At 44.3% G+C, this 26,832-nt stretch overlaps 1 protein-coding gene across 4 annotated transcripts; it reads right to left on the reverse strand.

Annotated features, from left to right (window-relative positions):
• Positions 1–410: 410 nt before the first annotated feature.
• Positions 411–24,813, reverse strand: MAX (MYC associated factor X). 4 transcript variants are annotated; one of them, XR_012073684.1, is made up of 6 exons: positions 24,529–24,813; positions 23,771–23,797; positions 16,364–16,471; positions 3,163–3,286; positions 2,607–2,691; positions 411–1,913 (listed from the first exon to the last, which is right to left on the reverse strand). XR_012073684.1 is itself a non-coding variant. In XM_006206962.4 (5 exons), exons 1-5 carry the CDS (start codon positions 24,562–24,564, stop codon positions 1,726–1,728), a joined length of 483 nt encoding a protein of 160 aa, XP_006207024.1. In that variant the 5' UTR covers positions 24,565–24,800; the 3' UTR covers positions 411–1,725. The 4 variants fall into 4 exon arrangements, 2 of the variants coding, with proteins under 2 accessions (XP_006207024.1, XP_006207025.1); XM_006206962.4 differs by lacking the exon at positions 2,607–2,691 and having other exon boundaries at positions 24,529–24,800; XR_012073685.1 differs by lacking the exon at positions 23,771–23,797 and having other exon boundaries at positions 1,684–1,913; positions 24,529–24,804.
• Between the last annotated feature and the right edge of the window lie 2,019 nt (positions 24,814–26,832).

The following is a 26,832-nucleotide window of genomic DNA, read 5'->3' on the forward strand; positions in this document are numbered from 1 at the left end:
CCTCGTACTATACCAGCACTCTCTGGAAACTGAAAGTCCAGGACAATACCAGCCACTCCCGGACTGGACATTCGTTACCAGGAGAAACCCAAACCCACAGCTCTGGCTACCAACTCCCCAAGGGTTGTTAATCTAACAGGAACTGGATCTAGAAATGTTGCCCTGGATAACCCCATCCCTGCTGGGGTTTAAAAGCTTCTATCCAGTGAGCAAAGTTACCACCAGTGGTTTATCCACCCTCCTTGGCCCTGCTAGGCTGGGCTGAGCCCTTCGAACAAAAAGGGAACCGCTCTGGTTGCTCCCAGTCTGCAGGCTCCTTCTCAGGCACCCCCACAGGCCCAGTGGCCTCCAAAGGGCTCTTCCCTCCACCATCTTGGCCTCTGCAAGGGCAAGAAGACACCACCACCAAGAAGGATAAAATAAGTTTTTATTTATAGTCTTATAGTAAAGGGGGAAGCCTTAACTTGCAAGACAATTCTTCAGCAGTATGTACAACATACTTTTTATTTCCATGGAATGGAATCAAACACGGACTGAGACTACAGAGTATACACTAGAATCAGCAAATGCCGGGAAGAGAGTAGGAAAAAGACAAAGAAATGAAGCTTAAACACACAAACCCTTCACTGGGATCTGCTGACCGCAGCCAGAACCAGGGCTGGATCACACAATGGGGATGGGTTCCAGGACAGTCGGAAGGGGACTGGGGCGAGGGTGGGGAGGGGTCCGCACTGGGATGCGGGTTTAGTACCAGGTGAATCGCTCTTGGTATTTACATACAAAATCAGTTGGCTCTATTTCTTAGAAATACACACGGAAAGAAAGGAAGATTTGATCATTACTTTATGAATCTGTCGCTTTGCAATACCGACATCATCAGAAATAGGGACAATTCACTCAGATTCAAATTTCAGTAGCAGGAAATAAATATCAAACATCATCACTGACCTCAATACAAAACCTCTACCCCACCGGATCCTCCCTCCTTGCCCCACCCCCCACTACCCCCTGGCGGCTACCGCTTCACTGCTGCCATCCCCCCACAGACCACACGAGTGTCACGCGGCCTTCCCTAAGGCTGGCTGAGAGGAGCAGGAGTGAAACAGGCCAAAGAGTTCTGCGCTGCAAATCTGTCCCCACTTCCTTTCATACCACAAACTTCTTCAAGGATCTGGTCTTTCAACAGGAGCGATAAATAGCTTTTTAGAAAAAAAAAATCCTTAAAAAGAAGGGGGTATAATTCTGATTACTCCAAACTGGTCATCTTCTTAAAGTAGAGCAGTCCACAGATTCACAAAGTCTATCAAACAGAGGTGAGGGTGGCCTGGGAGGAGAGGCCTGGGAGGGGCAGGAGCCCCCGGGCACGTGCCCGGCAGGGCTGGAGGAGCTGGTGGGTGGTCAGGACACCATGTGCTCAGAGGTCCGGCCGGCCGTCTGTCCTCCACAGAAAAAGCTGCCAAGTTGGGGTGTTTTGGTTTAAAAATTCCTGGTGGGGACAGGGAATCCCTGAAGGGAAACGTTAAAAAAAAAAAGTAGTGGAAATGGGGAAGGAGAACGAGAGCTGTTGTCCAAGAGCTTCTACGTAAAAATAAAATTAAAAAAAAAAAAGGAAAGAGAAAAAATAGAGTCTCTTAAATGGTTCTGAGGGTTCTAAAGATGAACTGAAAGGAGGATAAGACGACGGAGGAGACAGACAGTTTTTATTGCTGGCCTGCCCCACGGAGCTTAGCTGGCCTCCATCCGGAGCTTCTTCCTGCTTTGGGGCTCTTCGGGCTCCGACTCCGAGCTGGAGTCCGAGCCCCCATCGAAGGCAGAGATGGTGCTGCCCTTGGCGTTGGTGTAGAGGCTGTTGTCTGAGGAAGGGTAGTTGGTCTGCAGTTGGGCACTCGACCTCGCCTTCTCCAGTGCACGGACTGAAAGGCAACCAAGTGAGCGGGTTACAGCCTTCTGGAGACTGGGGGAGTAACCGAGTCACAGGTCAGGGTCCAGCCTGTTCTTCCGAAGGGCTTGCTGACCCCTGAGGCTCAGGGTGGCTCAGGAGTAACTCCCTTCTGGTGGCTGCTCCACCTGCACACTTCATTTCCCTCCTCCTTTCCCAGCCAGACCTGGGTGCCCAGCAGACATGGCTGGCCACTCTACAATGCCACCTAGCCCTAAAGAGAAGGCTTGCGATGTCACCATCCTGCCATGGAAGCCCGGTGTAGAGACAGGAGCCCAAGTTCCCTGTGGGACCCAGCAGTGCAGTAACAGAGAAGCTGGCCCGACAATGCCAGGCTCCACAAGGGTGTGAAGGCCACACGACAGCAGGAAAGGATGACATTAGACGTACCAGCCAAAGAAAGGTTTTGGCTTAGCTCTCATGTACAAGATCCACTTGGAAAGACAAGCTGGACACTTGGAAGCCAGTCACCAATACACACAGAATACCTGGGCCTTTCGACACAAAGCCCCTACATGCAGGCTGCTTGGCCCGGTAACCAACCCACTGCCGCCTCCCGCTGCCCCATCCCTCCTCGGTTCAGCTCATCTTGAGCCTGGAAGGTCAACCCATTTATTTTAGTTTAGTTTAGTTTATCTGAGGTGTTCTAACCCAGGTGGTTACTTGCATTTCCTTTTACTTGCATCTTCCATGAGGGAGGAAGAGAAGTGAATTCCCCAGGAACAAAGAACTTGATCAGCTCTCGCTTTCCCCTGTGGTTGTAGGAAAAGGCGGGTGTGAGCATTGGAGAACAGCACGGGCCTGGCCCATGTGCCCTGAGCGGACTACCATTGACAATGGGGAGTGCTCACTGGCCCTCAACACCTGGAGTCTCTGGTACTTGCACAGCACACTCCAATCCAAGGACCTCATAGCTCTTCGGAGACACCTGACCGCCAGGTGTGACCCCTACTACAAGCAGAGCACTGAGCCCCAAGAAGGGGAGAGAGCAGGTCAGAGAAAAGTCTCCAGATGCCTAGCCCCAAGACTCCACTGGTCCCTCATTGGCGGCTCAGGTCCTTCCTCAGGATGCTCTACCACTCAACTACTCGGGCCCGAGAAGCAGGGCCACGGCTGCTTACGAGCAATGCTCCGTAACTGGTCTGACTCTGCAGGCCCAGTGAGAAGCCCTGACCTGGCTGGAGCTCAGCAGGGCCAGCTGCCCCATAAGCTCCGCTGCTCACCTTGCTGCTCCAGGAGAGCATTCTGCCGCTTGAGGTCATCGATATCTTGCTGGTGTGTGTGGTTTTTCCTTCGCATATACTGGATATACTCTGTGGCTTTGTCTAGGATTTGGGCCCGGGATGCCTGTTGCAATACGAAAAAAAGCAAAGGGGACAAAATAAAGACCTAGTCCATGCAGTAAGGAAAGCATGCCTTTCAGCAACGACCGCATGAGAGGGCGGAAGCAGGAGAGTGATGGGGAACAAGGCTGAGGAAACAGCCAAAGTGCTACTGAGAATCTTTGGGCCAGCCAGGGCACCCCCTGCTTTACACAGCTTGCCGCACTGGCAATCTCTGGGAGAGGTAGCTTCACCAGGAACCAGAGGCTCAGAGAAGTTAACTGGTTTATTAAAAATCACCAGCTAAAGAGTGGTAGAGCCTGGATTCAAACTCGGGTCCATCTGACTCCTGAACTTGTGCCCCGCCCATCCTCTTTGGTTCTTTATGTTGTTTTCAAGTCTTCAGCCTGGCTATGTCTGAAAATGTTAAAATACTACTTAACTGAGAGCTTAGCCACTCACTCTTTGCTAAGGCCTGGCTGGTCCAGAAAGGTGGCTGGAGCTGGCTCAGGATGGGCATGGGTACAGAGTTCTTCATCAAGGTCTTAGATCTCAGCCAAGTCCTCAGACTGTTGTTAACTAGTTCCAGCTGGGCCAGGCTGCTGTGTCACCACTTCAGTCTCTTTGGCTAAAGAGACTTTTGTGAAAGCTGTCAGACCTTGATGTCAACACAGGAAGGGCATGAGATTGGGCCATTTCAGGAAGCGACCACACCTTTACCAAGGTTGTGGGTAGCCTCGGCACTGCCCTGTCAGAAGACCAGTTAATAAGCTAATAAACCAGATGTCAGGTTACATGGCCCCTGGAGGTCGAACCTGCCCGGAAGATTCCCTCCAGGCTGCAAACCTGGCCGAAGTCAGCCATGGCCAGGCAGCCAACCAGCTGAACCGGCAGATGGTAGAAAGCCAAGAGAGCTGAAGCCCAAGGCAGGGCAGTCAGTCTAGCAGCCAAAGTGTGACAGTCACGCCACCAAGGCTCCTGAGCAGTAGCAATGCTTCCTAAATGGCAAAGAAAACAGACATGCTGACGCGAGCAAAACTCAATCCCCTTGTAGTAAATCCTGATTCAACTCCTAGACCTCAGCTGGGCTGACTATCAGAGAGGTTTGGAAGGCCTGGGTTTATTCACCAGTCCTCATGAAGTCCGGGCTTTCCTCTAATAGCACCCTTAAGGCAATTTCCTCAAAAGGAAAACGTTCATATTCAACCATTTTTATCTGCTGCGGGTTATATGTGAGACACTGAGCAGACACTGTGGGGAAACAAAATGTATTAGTCATGGCTTTTTTGCCCAGAAGCTTACTTACTATCTCATTGAGTAGATAAACATATCTATAGACAAATCACAGAGCAGTACCAACAAGTGTAACGAGCAGTACAGATTAGAAGAGCCATAGGAAAGATGGCTCCTGGCGGGAGTGATCACCTTCTCTGTGCCAGGCACCCCAGGCCTGGCACACAAAAGCTCCCATTGGAATCAGTGAACCCTGGGTTAGACTAAGGTGTACTTTGTAAGGAAGGGTCATTCTGGGCAGGGAGAAGAGCACAGGCAAGGACATGAGAGTGGGGAAAGAGCCAGGCGTATTTCTTTAGTTGACAAGTCAGCTTACGTAGGAAGAATGAGAGTACTGACAATGGGGCTTTTAACTCTGATTACAAGGCCACCTCAGAAGCTGTTTCCCATCTCTGCCAAAAGGAACTTATTATGGTTAATTACTAGGTGATAAAATGAAAAAAAAAAAGGCACACATTTGGAAGGGACTAATTAAAATTATTACATTACTCTGCCTCTCTGGATGCTAGAGATGGGATTAAAAATAAGTACTGTAAGCCAAGACTGGAAGCAATCTGTATGTCCATTGACAGATGACTAGATTAAGAAGATATATATATACACCCCAACAAAATGGAATACTACTCAGCCATAAAAAAGAACGAAATAATGCCACCTGCAACAACATGGATGGACCTAGAGATGATCATACTACGTTAAGTCAGAAAGAGAAAGACAAACGCTATACGGTATCACTTATATGTGGAATCAAAAAAAAAAAGACATAAGTGAACTTACTTACAAAACAGAAACAGATTCACAGATACAGAAAACAAACTTATGGTTACCAAAGGGGAAAGCAGGGAGTGATAAATTAGGAATTTGGGATTTGCAGATACAAAGCACTATGTATAAAATACACAAACAACAAGGTCCTACTGTATTAGTACAGGGAACTATATTCAATATCTTGTAATAACCTATAATTCAAAAGAATATGAAAAAGAATACATACATAAATGTATGACTGAATCACTATGCCATACACCAGAAACTAACACAACATTGTAAATCAACAATACTTCAATTAAAAAAAAATCATTGTAGGATAGGTGGCAGGAGGCAGAGTAGGGAGAGGAGTTCAGGACCCAGGAGACAGGTGCCTTCCAGGCTCTCTCCTTAATGGGCCCTGTGACTATAAACAGTATTTCTCTCCATGGCTATTCCTTATCTGACTAGAAATTCTCTCAGACCCTGCTCAGCCCCCCAAATTCTAAGTACTCCATCACTGATCTAATTGCTATGCATATTTACACCCCAGTCTCTCTTTAAATTCACCTGTTTTTTCTACCAACAATTTCCAGAAAGCAACATTAACTTTAATTTAAATATTCACCTACATCTGGAATAAGGACAAAAAGCAAAATCTCTGAACAAGAGAGCACTTGCAAATGTTCAGTGATAATTTTTTAACGAATGACCACACTGAGTAGCAGCCTCTGTGCTACTAGTTTCTTCTTCACATATTTATGCATGAAACCATGAAGTGAAAAGTCAGCAGCAAGCACAGCACAACCAACTAACGAGGGAGAAAGAACCCAATGAGCAATGGAAGTTTTTCCACTTCAAGGCAATTTTCAGATGAAGATAAAATCCATAGATGCTCAGAAAACAAGAGGTTCCAAAAGAAGGCCAGACTGGCATAACCCAGGGGGCCTCCAGAATGCTAACAAGCACAGCCTTTCCTCCACAAACCCCCTTGCCTAAGCTAAAGCACCCAGGCCACTTGGGATGCCCTGACTCCCCCCTTAGCAAGTCCAAAAAGCATGGTTCAGTTATTTTGCCCCCCTCCAGTGTACTCAACAAGAAGTTAAATATAGCAAGAAAAAATTAAAATACAAAATACAGAATTCCCCAAAATTGACATGTGCATCTAGTGCAGGGAAGAAAAAGCAAAAGGTTGAAGGTTGAAATGCTAGACTCATCTAAAATCCCCTCCCAGCTTTACAAACCATACAAGATCATGTGACCAGCCAGCCACAGGGTCAAGGTGTAGGCAGGCCCTTCCTTGCCTTTATGAATTTACACTGTGAACAGTAAACATGAAGCCAACATGGCAGGGACTATGGAGGGGCGCTGGGCTTTCAGTTTCTGTTTTTTGAAACGTGCCCAGTCAGCTGAGTCAGCAATCTTCATGTGAGTGTCCGGAGCAGATAAAACCTGGTAGGTCAACATGCTCACAGATCGCTGTTGCCTTTGGGTACCGAGTAAGGACCTGAATAATTTCTTTCCTGCTAGTTTTTACAATCAGAAGGCTTCTGATTCTGCCTTTCTAAGCAGAAACACCTCTCTTCAATGGTCTGGACACAGCCCGGAGACAGGATGGACTGTGATGAACTGTGGACTGAAGAGGTCCTGGGCCTTCTACGAAGCAATGTGAGTTAATGCACCGTGGCTCCTCGGGCCTCTCTTTCACCTCTGGGAGCCATGCAAAAAGCCAACTAATAACCTTCCAGATCTTGTTCCAGAGCCACAGCTGTACCCAGCAACACGAATGACAATGAGAATGGCAGCAGCTGAGTGCTTACCAAATGCCAGGCATCCACACACAACCTTCTGATGTATGGTTTCTATTTTATAAATGAGGAAACTAAGGCACAGAGCTGCAACTTGCCGGATGTTACACAACCAGTAGGTAAGAGTGAATCAAAACTTGAACCCAGGGCTCCAGGACACCCTGATTTTTGCAACACAGAGGCTGTGGAACTAATAAAGATGATCAACAGAATTTGGAGAGTCGCAGCAGGAAGAAGACTATGAAAGGGACATGCAATCTGTTTATGAGAATGTCAATGAAGAGCCTGGTGATGGGGGTTCCTTGAAGGAGTGAGAGTTTATGTAAATCATCTCCACACAGGTAAGGGGTGCAGCATGAGTTGACGCTGAAGCCACGATGAAGACTGCTTTTCAGAGTTAGGTTGAAAAAGTAAGGAATGAAAATAAAATAGCTTGTAATAATCACAGCATTGAAGAAAACTGTTTTTTTTTTTCTTTTCTTTTAAAGGCAGGTGAAAACTTAACAGCCTTGTAGTAGAGAAGCAGCAACTACAGAGAAAAGCCTGAAGCTGCAAGATGGCTTGAGAACTGACTGAACCTGGGCCTGGGGGTGGGAAACGCTGGCTCCCCACACTGCTCGGCCGCATCACCTAAGAAGGGGGAGCCAAAATGGATGGTGAGAAGACCCAGGGTGGCCGAGGGGCCCAGTAGGTTCCTGCCCCCTCTCCTACTCACGCCGCAGCTGCCGGCCTGTTTGCATCTCTGTCCAGAGCAGCGAGGAGATGTAGGAAGGGGCCTCCCCAGCCCCAGAGGCACCCACCTGAGCAGAACTCTGCTTGGGAACATGTGTACCCACCTCATGCGCTGCAGCGAGAACAAAGCACGTATTTCACAAAAGGCCCCAAACCCAAGACTTTGATTCTAACTAGTACCTTTTAAAGGCCCCAAATGATTCTTGAAGTAGTTACCACCGATGTTTAGGATGACATCCAATGTGACTAAATCCTGTTTAAGCAGTGGTTCTCAAAATTTTTCATATAAGGCAACAGTTGCACACATTTCTGGAGTTGTAAATCTTCATGTTTGTGCAAAAACTCCAATTGTTCCCGAAAGCAGGTGAGGAGAGGTGAGGAAGAGAGTAGTACTAGACTGTCAACATTAGGAATACCACTGCTGTTCCCTAGGGTCCTAATGCTGACTGGAGAAACAGTCATCTTTGCTGTATTTATCATTTTTTCCTCCTCACTGTCAATATCAGATCCTACTGGGCTAATGTTATGGCTGCCCTGTTCCCCCAAGAACCAAAACGCCATATCCTGAGGAAAGAAAAAAGAACTACTGCCTGACTTAGTAACTGACCCATTTTATTTTGCACTAGTTATTTTAAAGAAAATAAAATCATTATTTTCTGAAACCTGCACAAGCTTTTACACATAGTAAGGGAGGGATAGGCAAAGCTGGTGTACATTTCCATTTGAATAAGCCATCTTCTGGAAACAAAAATTAAAGCATCTGCACAATAAATTGGGTCTGCATTAAACTAGTTCATTCTGAAATGGAACCCCTATCAATGCCAACAAGGGAGGCTGGAATGCTGTGGGATCAGAACCAGACAGCCATGTGGCCCCTTGAAGGTGTCCTCTGTAAGGCCCTTCCCACGCTGAAGGACCATTTTCTTGATTACTAGAAGGCAGAGGCCAGGAGACAGAAATTTATTTAAGGGTTACAATAGCCAAGACATGGAAACAGCCTAAATGTCCATCAACAGATGACTGGATAAAGAAGATGTGGTATATTTATACAATGGAATACTATTCAGCCATAAAAACCAACAACATAACGCCATTTGCAGCAACATGGATGTTCCTGGAGAATGTCATTCTAAGTGAAGTAGGCCAGAAAGAGAAAGAAAAATACCATATGAGATCCCTCATATGTGGAATCTAAACAACAAAACAAAACAAAACAAATACAGAACAGAAACAGACTCACAGACATAGAATACAAACTTGTGTTTCCCAAGGGGGCAGGGTGTGGGAAGGGATAGACTGGGATTTCAACATGTAGAATAGATAAACAAGATTATACTGTATAGCACAGGGAAATACAGACAAGATCTTATGGTAGCTCACAGAGAAAAAAATGTGACAATAAATGTACACATGTTCATGTATAACTGAAAAATTGTGCTCTACACTGGAATTTGACACAACATTGTAAAATGATTATAAATCAATAAAAAATGTTAAAAAAAAAGGTTAACACAAATCATGTTTCAAACTTTGTATTCGTTTACCCTGTGCCCTTGGTAGTTTAAAATGAAGGTGTGACATTTCCCCATCAAACTCTGACCGTGAGAGATGAGCACATGGAGAGGAAATATAACTAGTAAGTAAACATGTGGAAAAGGATTTAATCTCACAGGTAATAAACAAAATACAAAATTAATTACTACCTTTTGCCTACTAAATTAGTCACCCCTCCCGCTAAAAAAAAATTCAGTAATGGTAAAACTAGCACTCTCAAAACAATACCAAAAGACTAGTCTTTAGAATTTGCCTGAAAAAGTAAGAAAGGGAAGAAACAAGATGTGAAAACAATCCTCCTAGAAAGCATTCTGGCAACACACAGCAAAAAACCCAGATGTTCCTGCCCCAGACCCAGCAACCCAACTTCCAGGAATCAATTCTATAGAAACAGCCACATGCACCATGATGTTCATCACTACATTACTCATAAAATTAAAAAACTGGAGGCAACTTAATGGTCAACAGAAACAGGCCTAATGGCTAAATATAAACATTATTACTTGGGGAAGGGGCATGTTATGTGAAAGCATAAAGAAAGCTATAGCATTTACCCACATAAAGCACATACATAAAGAGACCAAAGGGAAATATACAGATTGATAATACTATCATTTTCTTGCTGCTTAGACTCAATCAATAAATACATGGATTTAATAATAGCAGCTTTTTGGGGGAGGAAAGAAAGCAGGTGAGTTTGTTTGACATACACTTTAAGATAGCACCCGATTTCAGTTATATTAAAATGGGGTGTGGGATGGGTGAAATGTATCTTTGAACTGCACTGTCCAGCACAACAGCCACTAGCCACATGTGGCTAATAAGCTTTGAAATGTAACTAGTCTGAATTGAGATGTGCTGTAAGTATAAAATATACCCAAGGTCTTCAAGACAGTGCAAGAAAATAACATAAAATAACATTAGTAATTTTTAATTATTGATTATATATTGAAGTCATACTTACTTTTGCATACTAAATAAAATATATTGTTAAAATTAATTTCACCTGCTATTTTACTTTTTTTTTACCGTGTCAAAGTAGAAAATTTAACTGTATTTAAATCAAATTGTATTTAAAATGTGTGTGTGACTCACATTAAACTTCCACAGGAAAGATGGTGCTTGTCTTAGAATCAAAACAAAGGAAAGGTTGTAGTCGTGTTAGAGGAATGGAGGGGCTATTTTCCTTCTTCCCATTTTTCTAAAGTTTTTGCAATTTTGTTAGAGGGGAAAAAAAGAAAAAGAAATGCTAGAGGGAAGGCCTAGTAACTAACCCTTATCCTTTCAAATCTCCAGATCGAAAAGCGATAGGTGAGGTTCCTGGCTCTCCTGTCCTCTCTACAGAACTGAGTCCTCCCCAGTCTGCAGCGCAGAGACTTCTAGATGGACGGACAAGGCTCCTGCCCTCAGGGAGTGCACCCTTCAGTTAGGGATAAGATTGTCAGAGAAAAAAGACAGACACAGGCGAGGCCCTATAAAGGGCCACTAGGGTGTCAGGGGGAGTGATAACCCAGGGTTCTCAGGGTGGTCATGCAGTTGATACGGGCCTTGAAGGTGGGCAGGTGGAGATACACTGGCAGGGGAGGCCCAGGCGCAGGGGAAACAGGTGAAGGCATGTGGGTAGGAAACAGTGTGTGGGCTGGTGAGCCCTTGTAAGTGGGTCTCTTCACCATGAAACCTCAATGTCATCTGGGTGGTGAGGCTGGAGTTGGATCTTGATGAAAGGAAAGGACTCTGACAAATCTGAAAATGACATTTCTGAGGAAACAGAGGAGGGTGCACACTGCTTCACAATAGGGGAACGAGCAGGAAAAGCAGGAGGGCAACCTGGGCACCTTGTTCAGAGAACATGGAACACCAATCTTTCCTTGATGGGCATGGAAAAGCTCTTGGAGGTCTTGGCAGCATGAAATACAGTTAACAAAGAATCCAATGAATTAATACATTCACAGTTGCTGAGACTGGAGCTTAAGGGAGACCTGGGCAACTATGGGCAATAATTTAAGATGTAGAAAATTTAAGAAGAAAAGAATCGCCCAAGTTGGAGTCTGGCCAGGTAACAGCCCTGATGAGTAATGAGGTGAAATGGGAAAGGCTGTGGTTGACATTTTATTTAAAAATAATCCCTTTAGCATCCCAGAGATGATGTCTGGAAACAGTGCTACTGAATGAACTGCCTGCCTTTAAGGATGTCCACCAGAGTGAGCCTCTCCCGCGAAGCGAGACCACGTGTACAGGCGGCTTCCTTCCTTCAGTTAACAAACAAACACTCTGCTCCATACTGTGTGCCAGACACTGAGGGAAGAAATATGACCAAAAGATGTTCTCCCTGCCTTCGGTACTTACTATGGTGTAGTGTGGGAGACAGGCAGACAGTCCTCAAGTAACCACACAAACGTACATACAATTACAACGGAGATAACTGCCCTGGTCACAGTGCTGAGTGGGTTTCACAGTTCTTACAGCTGAAAGTCAGTCTCCCTGTTATGTTCCCTGATATAAGGGAGCTATGTGGTTTCAACACCTATCTGTTAAAGAAACCAGGCTTCACTGAAGATGAAACAAATTAGCTCCATGTTTTAACCTCTTATTCGATGCTCAGCAAGTTATCTTACTATTGTTAACTGGTACATAGAATCCTCTCTCCAACAAGAGAGCAAGACCCTCAAGAGTAGACACCACATACTAGACCTTTTAAATTACGGCACTCATATTTAAACAGGTGAGCACAAGCACGCTGGCTGGTGCCGTTTTCATTAAAGAGCTGAGCAAGCCCACTTTTCCTCTGGCGCTCTCACCTCGCAGCTGGTTCTGGGGACCTACTTTGAGCCAAAGCCTGTGACAAGAGCTGGAAGAGGCAGTGCCTTCAGAGTCTCACCCCGAATGAAGGAATTCTGAACTTAACGCTGACTAGAAGAAACCCTGTTTTTATTTTTACTTTAGGTTAAAATCTCTCTTTAACATAACAAAGCTCTATTCAGAAAGGAGAAATCCAGAATACAACTGGCTGAGAGAGCAATGAAGTACAATAAACAGGCATTTAGGAAGAGACTTAAAAGATGAGAAATTACTATAAATCACTGTTTCGTCACACATGGCAATGCTGAGACAGAACCTTCTACCACTAAAGTCAACCATGCTAAGGAGACACTGTGACTGGATGCAATCACTCTGGCTCAGGTGCTGGGGCTAACTTACAAGGGGAGGGCAGAATTATACCCCCATGTAAAGGCAAACTGATGAGCTGGTCACCAGGTTTGCTCCCCACGTAACATGCCCTAGTATCCAACTTAGCACCCTTAAAACAAAGGATAATTCTGTTCAAGAACAGTAATTTCTTCCTTTGAAAAACAGAAGCTGTTCTAGCCCTTACTCCCTTACTCTGGTTGACCGGCTGATGGTTCTAATTCCATTCCATCTTTCCCAGTGGGCTCCATGTCCAGTTGAAAAACTATAAGGGAAACAAAAGACTCACGCAACAAGAGATCAAGAGTCCACTGTGAACACTGTGACTTAGGGCAAAACTCAACTGGACTGTCAAGTATATAATGATCTATTTCCCAGAGGAGCTATGTGGACTCAGACAAATTTATAAACTTTCAATGACCCCTTAACTCTGCACTTCAGTGTTGCCTACATTCGCTACCTCAGGGGAAAATATTTTAGTAGTAACCCTAGTATGACTGACTGCCAAGATTACTGGCCCTATCCAGGGGAAGCTCCCAATATAAAGACAAAAGTATTTAAGCAAGACTTCTTTAAAATATCCTTAAATTGTTTATACCTATGGTGTGGCAGAAAGATCAAACTTGGCAATGGGCAGTCCTGAGTTTTAGTCCCTGACCAGCTATAGACTGGGGTCGTGATCTGAGCCTGTTTGCCCATCTCTGACACAGTAATGAAGGCGGGAGCACCAGCAGTAGTAACTGTCCAATAATAATTGTATATACTCACCTCAGAGAACTGCCGTGCAGATTTAATTACATTACAATATAGATGTTAGTTAACACTGGTTTTTTTTACTTAAGCCAAAGGTGATTATTCTTTATTTTTATTTTATAGTGGAAATATAGGAAACAAAAGATAAATAGAGTTTGGGTCTCACATTTAAATTTGTTTGACTTTTTTTAAAGTATAAGTATCTCCCATTCTTGGTTAGGATCCAATTCAATCAGTATTAGTTTCTCTTAAAAAGAAAAAAACAAAATGCTTAAAACATGTATGACAGAGAATCCAAATACTAAGTGAGAAGTCACCTTGAACATAAAGATGCTCAAATAAAAGGAGATTGGGGGGCCTTTCTATCAAGCATCTAAGCACCCTAAAACTCACAGGATAATGTCAGAACCTTAATTACTGCAATCCCAATCAAGAATTAGCCAATTTCCTTTGGTTCAAATAGCACTTTTTAAAAATTGCAACATTTAGTGAGAACTCGGAAGTTTGAGAGACCAAAGTATTCTGTTAGCCTCCCCGCAGCACCTGTGAAAGAGTGTTGGCAGACAAGAACAGTGAAGACTGTGGAATATAGTGGGAAGGGGCTGGGGTTCAACCAGAGCCAACAGCCATTTCCTTTATTCACGCTCAGCATGAACATTAGGACTGGAACACAAACAAAAGTTCCGAAATCAGAAAGGCACCTGGTAAACTCCCACTGGGGCTTTGCTGACAGGCTTTATCAGAGCTGGCTCCTTGACCACTCCTCTCCTCTGGTCCTGCTGCTTCTCTGACCTCATCTCCTGCCACCGTCCCTTCGCTTACCCTCCTTCAGCCAGTCTGGCCTGTGTCCCTGACAGGTCCAGGATTGCTCCTAGGTTCCGGCCCCTGGGCTATTCCACTTCCACTCCCTTGCCTGGAACGCTCATCACCAGAAAGATGCGTGGTTCTTTCCTTCACCTCCTTCAAGTCTTCACTCAAATGTTGCCTTGCCAGTATGTTTTTTTTTTTGTCTGCCCTAATAAAAACCGCAATCCTTCCTTTCCTGTTTAATTATCTCCTTAGCATTTCCCTGACATACTACACATATACTTGATTATTAGCTCATTTTCTATCTTTTCCACCAGATTAAGAGCTTTTGCTTTTGTCTGTTTTGTTCATTGTTGTACTCCCAGCATGTAGAACAGTGCCTAGAATACAGCAGAGCTCAATAAATATTTGTTGAATGGAGTAAGTGAATAAATGAAATGGGCCACAATGAACGACAACTATTCCGTTTGTAAGGTTACCAAATTCAAATTGTCAACTTCCTTGAAGAAAGGAGACAGCAGGATTGATGACAATGTGATTTGTAAGGACTTAAGGAAGAACATTATGGCAACGTAAAATAGACTGGATAAGTAAAAAGGTATAGTTGAGCTCTTATGACTGGCCTCTCCCATAGTGTTCCCAAGCAAGAATCCCTAGGAATCACCTGACTGCTGGTGGTAAGTACAGATCTCCAGGCCTGCCTCAGAAAGACAGATTCAGTAGTCATTATGATCGGGGTGGTCCACAGGCTGCTTCTTGGGAAACACTGCTGTGGCGCCGCTCCTAGTTAGATGTTAGCTCTTGTCCATTTACTTCCCCAAAGCCCTTTAAATTGACACCATGGCATATGAATAAGCACTGACTGTCAACGGTTCAGACAAGCATAAGAGATAATCCTTTGCACGTGTGTACTTTGTCTAAAAGGGTGAGTCTCTCCCCATCATAAAGATTTCCTGTGGTGCTTAGACAGTGTTGTACCCAGGAATGTTGTTATTCCAGGTAAGTACCTTGGTCCAAGGCCATTAAACTAAGTCCACACTAAGTAGGCCTAACCCATGGCAGATTCTGGTTTTGCAATACTAGGTATCCACACGGCTTGTTTTATTTTTTTCATAGAGGTCAGACCTACCCCATGCTTTAGCCACAGAGCCACACCTTAGATAAAGTATAAGGCACATGACTTACCAGAGTGGCAGTATAAACAAAATGAAACCATAATGATTCCAAATTTAATTCTGAATAACCAAACAACCCCAGGATTCCCACCACAGAGCTAAGTCAGGAAAGCCATTCAAAGCATACCTGAGTGCAATAATTTTTCTTAAAATGGTTGCTTCTTTAAACATTGGCTTATTGAACCAAACCAAACAAACAAAAACAACCACACACAAGACACACAGGTCCCCTTCCACGTCTGCCACTTATACCACTGAACCGCTGCACAGAGTGGCCAGTCATCCTGAGTCAAGGACGGAACTAACTGTGCAAACAGATGTTTTCTCCAGATTCCGAGGAGTGACCCTAACGCACAGGCCTCTTACTCAAAGCTTCCAACTTTGTTTTTCAAATGCAGAAACAGCTGGTGCCTACCTCTCTAGGGAAAAAAGTTTCTGGAAGGCCACCAAATGGGTAGAGGGAGAGAGAAGAGCAGCTATTTTTTTCTCCCATTTCTTACGAACATGTCTCTTTACTCAAGTCTTTCACTCTGGCCCCACATCTAAAATGCTCTTTACATGCCTTTAAAATAACAGCTGTTGGACTGGGAGCTCACTGGTGTCCAGGTTGGTTCACATACACTCCTGGGACATTTCACTTAAAATTAGTACTAACTTTGAACCACATGAAAGGAATTCTCATGGAGGTCTAGGGAACCACTGACCTCAGGAATCCTTAGTGTTACCCAAAATACTGTATGCTCTTTATACTATATTATATAGTTATAATTTCCTGAATGAGTGATTTATCACATGTGCTGCTAATTTTAAGAGGTAACTCCTATTGCTGTCTTAATAAGCATCTCCATTATATCTGATATCGCTTGCTAAGGATGAACTAGAGTGGGTAAGGTGTGTGATGACCCCCCACAAAGAGTCAAAGATTAAGGAAACCATGTCACCTGAATATTCCTGACTCAATTTCTTTCCAGATAGGTGAGTGCCCTGCTAAGCCTCACAGCAAGTTCCAAGCTAGTAGTGGTTAACTGGTCCTCTCAATAAACTCACCTTCTCTCCTTGGAGTGATGGGACCGAGTCCCGCAAACTGTGAAAGCTGTCTTTGATGTGGTCCCTACGTTTTCGTTCCAGTGCATTATGGTGAGCCCGTTTGTCAGCCTGGAAGAACAGGAGAAAGAGCACATTAGCGATGTCACTCCTTCTGCTTGGCACAGGTGGGTGGGTACAGCCTGGAGTATATGCTGTCAGCGCTGTCCCAGGCGATTGGACAGGGAAGGATTTGTCGAGGTGGGCAGTTAGGAGTCTCCAGAATTAGGCTCTGCTAAAGGGGGAGAAAGGGGTGAGCAAGGCTTGCGACAGGAACATCCAAAGTAGCTCGATGCATCCAGCTCATGCATAAGTAAAATAAAAGTTATTCACGGGGACAAAGTGTGACTCTCCTGCAACACCAGTCTTCTCCTACAGCTTACTTATGTGACAAAACAGCCGCCAGTCCATGGCTGGGAGGTAACCAGGGAAAAGCTGCAGTGGGCCCCTTCGTAAGATGTGATCAACCCCACTGTAAGAGATTCCCCATGGTGGGCGCCCAGGGAAGGAGTCAGGTCACTGGTACCGTGCTTCTTTCCACGTAAAACCTATCACTATGAGTCTGTTCTCGTCTCCAGCTCACTAAAAGGTTTTAGTTTAAGTCCTTCATGCCAAATCATACAATAAAAACTAAAACCTCTAGAAAACCCAGATGCATGAACCTGAAATTATGACAAAGCTGATAAAGATGCCAACTGCATTCTGAGCTCCTATTTTTTAAAGTGCATGAAGGTGCTACCCTGCCAAAGGAATCCCAACAGAGGCTGCCAGAAAGGCAGTTCTTAGACAGCAAACCTGACACCCAAACGCTCGGAATAAATTTCCTCAGGTACCTGTGGCAGGTCATATGTATTTGGCAGTACATAAATACCCAGAGACCAAAGTCTTTATCCTGTCCTGCTCAGAATCACAAAGAACAACAATCAGCTGGAGAGGGACAGAGACTGCCACCAAACCAGGAATGGCAAAAATACACTGACTTCAGGCAGAAGAGACAGCGCTGGACAACACTGCAGAACTTCGGCAGGTCCCCATTAAAGAAGCAACCCTCCAATGGAGCACAAACGCTTACTCAGCCTAAAGCAAGAACTTCATCACATCTGCACTCTGGGAACTGTAGGAAATACTAAACTCTGAGGACTAACCGTGAGTACGAGGTTGCACCGAGCTAACCTAAAGAGGAAGTCAGTGTGTAGGAAGCTTAGTTAGCTTTAATCTCCCCAGAGTACCAGGAATTTTAAAAATGAAGCAGTAAGAGTAAGTAACCTGGCTTAGCACAAGAATACCTCAATTGAATCCGTGTACTAAACAAGATGTTTGGAAAGAAGTTGATAAAGACAAGAGCTGTGGGGACGAGTGGACTTGAAATTCTCGAATCTAATCCTAAAGGTCTGAGTCATTACAGAGGAAGAAGAGGCTGGGAGCAGCTGTGGTAATTTCAGTCACTTCTTGGTCTCTCAAGCACAACACCTCACCTATAGCCCTGCTGCACTGGACACATGGTTCCCATCACGGCCACCGTTCTCCATGGCATGGCACTCACTTTCAGGGCAGACGCCCGGGACACTTCTAAAGCTCTCCTAATCTTGTGATGTCTGGATTAACTGTAAAATGAGTGTCTGCTGAACTCCAGGGATATACAGAATTTCCGGGGAAACTGAGGGAATCTTCAGATAACCTGAGGCTAGAGGTAGGTACGCTATATCAGACAGCGTTAGAGCAAGAAAACAGCAGATGCCTTCTATCAGCACTATGAAATAGCTTGAAGGAATTACACATAGTGCAGTACCTAGCCCTCTTCTAGCTTACTGTTCTCTCTGGACATCTACACAGGTTAAGCTGGGCGGGGTTCTAAGCTGAACCAGACCTATAGACTTAGAAGGCTGAGAGATGGCATTTGGCATCTATTTGTCTCTCCTGTGTTTGCTACATACTCCCTAGTTGGTTTATTTACATGCAAATTAATCGCCCAGCTTTGGTCTCCAGCAGCAGCCCGAGATATTCCTGTCTACTAAATCACCCTGATTCCTGGCCCTCCTCCCAGCTTAAGAGCTGTGCACAGAAGCAGTGACACCAGTTACCCACAATCCCTCTTGTTGATACAAATAAAATTCTAATTGTCTGTTTTCTTTCTGGGAGAGCCCTGCAAATCTCAAACAGCTAGAATCAAGTTGGACTTGGTTTCACTCGGGCCTGAACTAGAGAGGGGGAGCTAAGTATAATCTCACACCAAAATCATCCCCACAATGCACTCTCCCCTTCCCATTCACTGAGCCCTGAAAGGACTCAAATGGACAAGTCTTTCGGTTAGAGGACCGTAAGTGAACTTGGCTGTGGACCATCAGCAGAAATCTTGGCTTCTCATCTGGGGAGCCAGCCAAGTTTGAGAAGTTGGCTCAACAAGGAAAGGCAGCAGTCCACTGGTAGAAAGCCTGGGCCGGGGACTGTTGTTCTCAAAGCAGTGGATGGAATTTCTGTGGTGGTTCCAGGCCCAATTTAACTAGCAGAAGAGTGGAATCTTAGACCAATCCCTGCTGCCATGTCCGTCCCCAAGCTGCTACGCTTAACCAGAGTCCATTTCAAAGCTCTCAGAGACAATGGCAATGATGCAGTTTTTTCCTTCTCCAGCCTCATTTGAAAAGAGTAAGTTAAAAACATGCAGAACTAACATGCCTCATTCCAGGCAACTCTGAACTAAATAATACCTCTAGTGGCTTGAAAGAACATATGAAAAAACCTTAACAGAAGACCGAGAATTGTTTGGGAAACATTTCCAAACCACAGATCCATCCATCCTGAAGGATGACTCTCCCCCTACCCTCAATTCATCCAAATGGAGGGGCCAGTTGCCAGGCTTATCACTGCTTTGTTAACTATCTTTGTTTGCTGGCAACCCTTTTTGAAAAGACCAAGAGTTGGGAATGTAAAACTGGGTGAAGACTCCCAGTGTAAGGCATCTGAGATCCGCCCACAATGCAAAACTAGTTAAATTTTTTTTAAGTGGGAAAAGGCCAAACAACTGTGTCTTGAACAAATAAAGCTCAACTCAGATAAGCCAGCCTTCTCTCACCTATACTAAGATGTTTGATAGTGAAAATGGATGGTACCAAACAAATTCTAGGAGACAACAGGGGCATTCTCAGGCTGTACAGCAGGTCCTCAAATACCTCCCTGATACACGCTCTGAGAGCAGTGGCTGGATGCTGTCACTCTTTAAGTACCCTGGATTTGCAGTTTCTGTAGAAAACCCCTCCTTCAGGGAATCCCAGGCTAAGAGAAACACTAAGGGGCTGTGTGATACTGCAGACTGGCCCACAGATGCTGAACAGGAACTTCTGCACCAAATCGCTTCCAGCTTTGACATCTCTGCCAAGGTTTTTATTCAGTCTCTGTTTTATTTCTACCAAACTTTCCATACTGGCAGCCAGAATAAAAATCACCTACAATTTGTCCATCTCTGACACTAACAAACACGTGTTATCTGAAGTGTTGTTAAATGTTGAAGGCAAACATTATTTTGTTAGCCAAGAAGTTGTTAAACTGGCAGGAGGTCATTCAAGCTAAAGAGGGCTGTTCAAAATTGAGGGAATTTCTTTAAATAGTTTCCTCTGAACTTATTGCATAGAGAATACAGCTTCCTTCAAGGCATTACTACATCAGTCAACAACATTATTCCCTCCAAATTCTAGGTAGGCAAATAGCATGGGGAAATAAATGCTCTGTTATCCAAAGATGCACAAGGTTATCCAGAACAATGTCATTTCTTGCAAGCTACCTGACACCTAACCAGCTCATAAAGGGGAATCTTCTCAATTCCAATATAAAAAATTCTCAGCATATATGGAATTATAGTTGCCCACTAAACATTTATTGCCTTTAAGAAATTTAAAGGCTATTATTTTAGAAGGAAGATAGTATTGCTTATGATTATTAATAAGCTATTCTTATAAAACACCAACACCAGAAATACTCAAAATTCTCACCAGAAAAGATCTATTTAGTACTTCTGATGGGAAGTAGATAGGATATATAAAACTGAACTACTAAGCAACTTAATTCATTTTAATTAATGTGATAGTTTCATGAAATAATGGGCAGCTAGGGTGAGAAATTCACGAAGGTCCCTAACAGGGAGATAAAAATTGCAACTTTCCAACACCTCTCCTGCTTGAAGCTGATTGCCTGGAATACATTTCTAACATCTAATAAACACATACGTTTTAAAGGCCTTTCAAAAAAAGTCACTTGGGGCTGAAAAAAACTTGGAAATGCTATTGTCCAAATACTTCATCACACTATAACTGTCTTCCTTGATCAACTATTCTACTATTACCGGCATTTGGAAAAAGACTGTTAAATCTAAGAACACCCTTCAACAGGCAATTTTGGAAACCAAGCCTGCCATTTCTGCATCACTGTCAACACTCTAAGCAGATATAAAGTACATATATCACGTAGCACTTTTGCCACACAACTAATTCCAGGTAAAACAGACAGGAGTTTCCTGAGTAAATTTCAATCTCAAAGGTAACCAAGCTCACTCCCTTCTGAATATACTGCAATTCCTAAAGAAACAAAGAGCTCTGGGAGGTTAAAAATATTTCATACGAGAAAGGTCCACAAGTGGAATTGCACAGATGCTTCTAACCCCCACTAATAGGTGTACTGTAACTGAAACACATGCAGCTGTCACTAAGGATAAGCTGAAAAAGAACTTGGGCTTCCTGACTAACACACTAACCCTAAGTTTCTCGTATACTTTCATTCCTTCCAAAAAAATAAAAAAATTCCCAAACAGAAATAAAGATCACTTTGCATGAAATACACCTGCCCTAGAAAATTATCTTTGAAATGCACTATTTTCCCTCCAAAAAATAAAATAACATCAGTGGGATTCTGAGATGAATTAAATTTAATAATAAAAATTATTTTGGGGGGTTACCTCCTTTAACAAAGTTTACTGGTCACTGGAGAAGCTGTTTTCCGTTTCACTGAGGCAATAGAAAAAAAAAAACTTGTCAAATCAGTTTCACTTTCTGTTACAGTTAGCCTCACGTCCTAACTCTGCTCTTGCTGAGTATCCTATATTGCTTATGCACTAAGGCCGCAGCTATTGTAGTGACATTATAAAACATGAATGAGCGTCTCTTTTTTATACTAGGACCCACAGAACCTTTCACAAGTAACTTTTTAAAAGTTCTTCGGCAGTCCTAAATATTTGGTTGTTCACAGTCCACATATTTCTCTGAACTAAGGCAAAGCTTAAGAATAGTTTCCCCCAAATTTTAAAAATACATTTATCTATACTGAATGTCAGGAAATAAAGATGTATTCACAGAGAAAAAAATCCTTTTGATCCTACATGTTTGTGTTAATTGCTTAAAATGCTATTAAGTTCATCTATTGCTTCTTCTCTCCATGCTGTTGTGATTATCTTGCAACAGATATTTAAACAACTTCCTAAGTAGATATGTCAAATTAAAAACAAAGGGTCAAACTCACCCCCTTTGCCCACCCCAGCAAATCAAAGGGAAAAATCCTAGGTACCTAAACACCAAACTGAAAATATCCAGATAAAACAATGACACTAGCATTTTAGGAGAGTGGAACATTTTAATCATTTAATAAAACAATTTACATTAACAGCCACGTGGATGGATATTTTGAAAAGCAGAAAGCTCTCAAAAACTGGAAGCCAAAATTTCACAAAGAAAAATTTTCTCTCACTGGAAAGCCAATGTAATTCCAATTTAAATAATGGTTCTACAAAGGAAGCCTAAACAATTCCTATCGTCCAACCCTTATTAAGCCCTAGGGCAGATTTTATAACTGGAGACTTGGAGGAAAAAAATGTTTTAAATACGATGGGTCCCAAACATCAAACTCCATCCTCACACTTTTAAAGATAATAGTAACTGAAAAAAAGGAACTGAATTTTCAAATAGATATACTAATAGGAGATATTTCAAATACTTCAAAAATATTGTCAAATACTTCAAGGAAAAATAAAACCAACTCTTTTTTAGTGACTATCATCCAGGGATAATCTAAACACATTTTTTTCTAAATGTCCATCTGCTTGGACAACTTGCAGAATCCTTGCTCTAATGAAGAGCAGGTACAGGTAAGAGGGCTTGCTTTTATCCTGTGGTAATTAAATTCTTAAACTAGAGGTCTCAAAGTGGCATCCTGCAAATTTTAACAAACTCCTAAGCAACGTGATTGTCCCACACATTATTAGAAAACTCAGAGAGCTAACACGAAAATCTTCAGTTTCTAATCTTTCTTTTAAAATAGGAAGATCAGGCAACGCCGAGCCTTAATTTCCACATAATAAAATCCCACGGGACTTTGGTGGCTGCCTTTTTAGAAGAGATATGGGCTCTCTGTACCCTAATCCTCACCTCTGCTCTCTACTTTATCCCTATCTCACTGCTTGGGCCCCCTAGAAGCATCTAAATTTTTGACTCCCATTCTACATACTTCCTACTATTCCCATCTATTCCTTCTATTCAAACATTAGACGCTGTGATATACTCATTCCTCATTACCTCTGATAGTGATTTATTTTGTATCTATTCTTTTTTTTCTTCCTCTATTCATGGAACCCACAAGTACTGCTTCTGACTCCAAATACATGAGATTAGCGTCTACCTAAATCCATAAAACCATCTACTGAGAACATGAAAATCATAACTCTGAGAAATTATTGATAACACTGTAAGGTCTCAACCACCACCTCTTAGCAAACCTCTCTCTGCAACACCACTTTTCTTCAACCATTCTATCAAATAGACCACAATAAGCTGCTGAATGTGACACGTTCACTTCAATCTCTGGCTCCTCTACATTTCCAATTTCTGTAGGATACGAGGTTGTGCTAGATTCCATAGTTCTACAGCAGTCACATGACTTCTGGTTAAAGGTGATTACTGCATGTGGCTTCAACTTCACACAACTATGCACAAATACGGTTTAGAACCTACTTGTTCCTAAGTAAACCTGACCACTTTTCCCTGAAATAATACTACAGTCTACTTCAGAATGATGTATTTCTCATTTCCCACTTGTATAGTGACAGCTAGAGCCCCCATCTGAAAACTACAGAATTCATTTCCTTGCATACAGCTCCTCTCACTCACCTACAGTCACTGGAACTTATCACTTGAGAATCTAGAATTATGAGATTTACAAACCGACTTCCCCACTCCCACCTAAGAACCCCAGAACAAGGCCCCACCTCACCTTAGCGGTTAACAGGAGAGTTTACTACAATATTAAAAGTAATAGAACGATCTCCTTTTCTCTCTGACCCCAAAAAGGACTAGAACTGAACGGAAATGAAAATGAAATGGAGAGTAGGAGACGTACCGCAGATTGAAACCTCGGTTGCTCTTCCTGGAATAAGAGAGAAAAAAAAAATAGAAAATATAGAAGTTATTTTTACACTTCACATTTAATAATAAGAAAGAAAATGCCGGCGGCGGAGGAAGCGGCGGGTGGGGAGTCAGCCCTACCCCCCTCCCTCCCCACCCCACACCCCCATCCCCCCCTAGCGGGATCCGGTAGCGGGGCTGGGGGGGGGGTCCCGAGCGCCGCCCCTCCTTCCGGGATCCGACCCGGGCCAGAGAAGGGTCCAGAGCACTGTCTCCTCCCCTTGCACCCAGCTTAGGACATCTCGGCACTCCCACTCCCTCTCCGCCCTCCCTCACCCCCCAGGATCCGCGGGTCACGGGAGGAGGGGGGCGCGGGCTGAGGAGGCAAGTCCTGAGCGCCGTCCCCTTCCCTAGGATCCGGACAATGGGATCCCGGACGCACCCCGTCCCTGTCCCCCAGACCCTGAGCGGGACAGAGTGGGAACCGGAGGCCGCAGCACCCTCCTCCACGGGGGGAGGTGGGGGTCCCAGAGGCCGCGGGTCTCCTCCCCACCTCCAGTCCCAGAAGGCCGCTCCGGCCAGGAGCCCGGAGGGGAGCGAGCCGCGAGCGCGACGGAGGCGGTCCCGGCCCAGGGGGAGAAGGGGAAGGAGTTGGCGGCTGCTCGGCCCCCTACCGCCGTCGCCCCACTGAGAACCCCGGCCGCTGTCCCCGCCTGACAACCCGCACGGGAAGGAAGAAGCCCCGGGACTCACGTCGCTCTCCACCTCGATGTCATCGTTATCGCTCATTTCCTACGGCCCAGGGAGCGGCCACTGCAGCGGCGGCAGGGAAGGGGGAGGGGTGGAGGGGAGGGGGAAATCACCGACAACAAGAAGCCGAGTCCCCCCACACACACACTCACTCACTCACTCACTCACTCGCTCTCTCACTCACACACACACACACACAACACGGGCGAGAACCACCTCCTCACTGCAGCACCGGATCAACGGCGGCACGCACGCCCGGTCGGCCCCCTGCCACGTGACCAGGCTCGTCACGCTGGGGCAGCCGAGACTTGTAGTTCTCGTCCCTTTGACTGACGGCCCAGCTAGCTCCAGAAAAACTACAAATCCCAGAAGGAACTGCATCCAGTTGTCGCCAGCCCAGATTGTTGACGGAGCCCAGAGCGCCTGCGTGTCCCGTGGAGGGGGGGCGGAGACAGAAGCGGCGTGGTGCCTGCTGGGAGTCGTAGTCCACAGACCGCGAGTTGTCAGGAGATTTGCTTCCCGAAGCAGCAGAGGTGGCTGCTGGGAAGACAGGACACGTGGAGGGAGCTGGGGCTCCTGGAGCCGGGCACCGTCTGAGCTCCGGGCGCCGGGCCCAGGGGACAGGGTGGAGGCTCAGGAGGAGTAGCCGGCTGCCTAAATAACGCTGCTTCTTCTTGATGAGACCGGTTTTACTTTGTCTTCTAGATGCCTGAGTCGCTCTGAGTTGCGTCCTGGGACGTAACCCGTCTGCTGGGGGGATCCCGCTACAGCAGACTAGGGAACGCGGCTCCAAATGCCCACGCGGACCTTCGGAATCTAGCTGTGGGGAGATGTCAATAGCAGTTGTTAAATGGTGTTACAGGACAGGCAAGATGACCGGCTTCGCTGAGGGACCGCTCCCAGCCAGGAGAATCTTGTGTATATTCATCTGGTAGTGACCATCTTGCTACTCACGTGAGGGTCGTACATTCACAGACCCCTGTCCTTCAACAACCATTCACGTGGAAATGAAAGCGCCTTCTGAATTTGTTGTAGCCAACAATTTAAAGAGTGCCCCAAGTTCAGAGTACCATAATTAAGAATTGCAAAAAGTATCAAAATGGGAAACTCGTGCAGCTCCCTGTCAAGTTAAAATCATATTTAAGTACTGTGGCAAGAGGTGTGATCCTTTTTATTCCACCAGTATGTACTGAACACCTAACACGTGCAAGCACAAGAATGCCATAGTGTATAAAAACAGTCCGTCTTCATGGAGCCCACAATTGTGGAAATAAAAATGTGATGCCCTGCTTCCATTTTAAGAGTACATCAAGTCCCACGGGGAGAAAAATATTAATAATAATAAGACACTTTCAACCCTAAGGTAAGTGAAATAACTGGACTACTCTTTTACATCTGACCTCCAAAATGAGTGAAATCTTGAGCTCTTCTATCAGTTACTGATTCCCTAAGGAAAACCATTTTATTCCTGACTTTTGAATACAGAAATTAAAAAAATCTTATTATTTTTTATTGAAGTATAATCACTTTGCAATATTAGTTTCGGGTGTATAGCAAAGTGATTCAGTTATACATATACATACATATATATTTTTTCAGATTCTTTTCCATTACAGCTCGTTACAAGAAATTGTATATAGTTCCCTGTGCTATACCATAGGTCCTTGTTGTTTATCTATTTTATATATAGTAATGTGTATTTGTGAATTCCAAACTCCTAGTCTATCCCTCCCTTCGCCTTCCCTCCTGGTAGCCAAAGTTTTGAATACAGAAATTTGGGAATATACCACAAACTTTGTGATGTATTTCCCTGGGATCATGTCATCTGTGTTGAAGAGAAAAATGTGAACATAATAATCTTTGCTTACATTTTTCCTTTAAATATCTGTTGTATTTCTTATTCAGTGATCTTATCCTACTGACGTCTGCACATCTTTGCAAGTAAACTTACCTTTTCTAAATGCTTTTGTCTCTTAGTCTTCCTTTCATGCTAAGTAAGGGAGACAGACATAAGCAGATCATTAAAAGAGCTGATGGGCTATAAGGGAAGGTAGTTCTTGGGTGAGTTAATTAGCTAGATATTAGAAGCTAGGGCTAATTCATGATTGTAATAATTATTGTGGCAGTTATGTGCAAAGCACTGTAAGGCAGCCTGGCTACAAGTTAAAATCAGTCTGGGGCTTTTACAAATTCTGATGCCCAGGCCACACCCCAAACCAATTAAGTCAGAACCTCTGGGTGTGAGAACCAGGTAGCAGTATATTTTTAAAGCTCTACAGGTGATTCCACTGTGCAACCAAGATGGAC

The sequence above is a fragment of the Vicugna pacos genome, chromosome 6 (assembly GCF_048564905.1).
Source record: "Vicugna pacos chromosome 6, VicPac4, whole genome shotgun sequence".
Lineage (NCBI taxonomy): Eukaryota > Metazoa > Chordata > Mammalia > Artiodactyla > Camelidae > Vicugna > Vicugna pacos.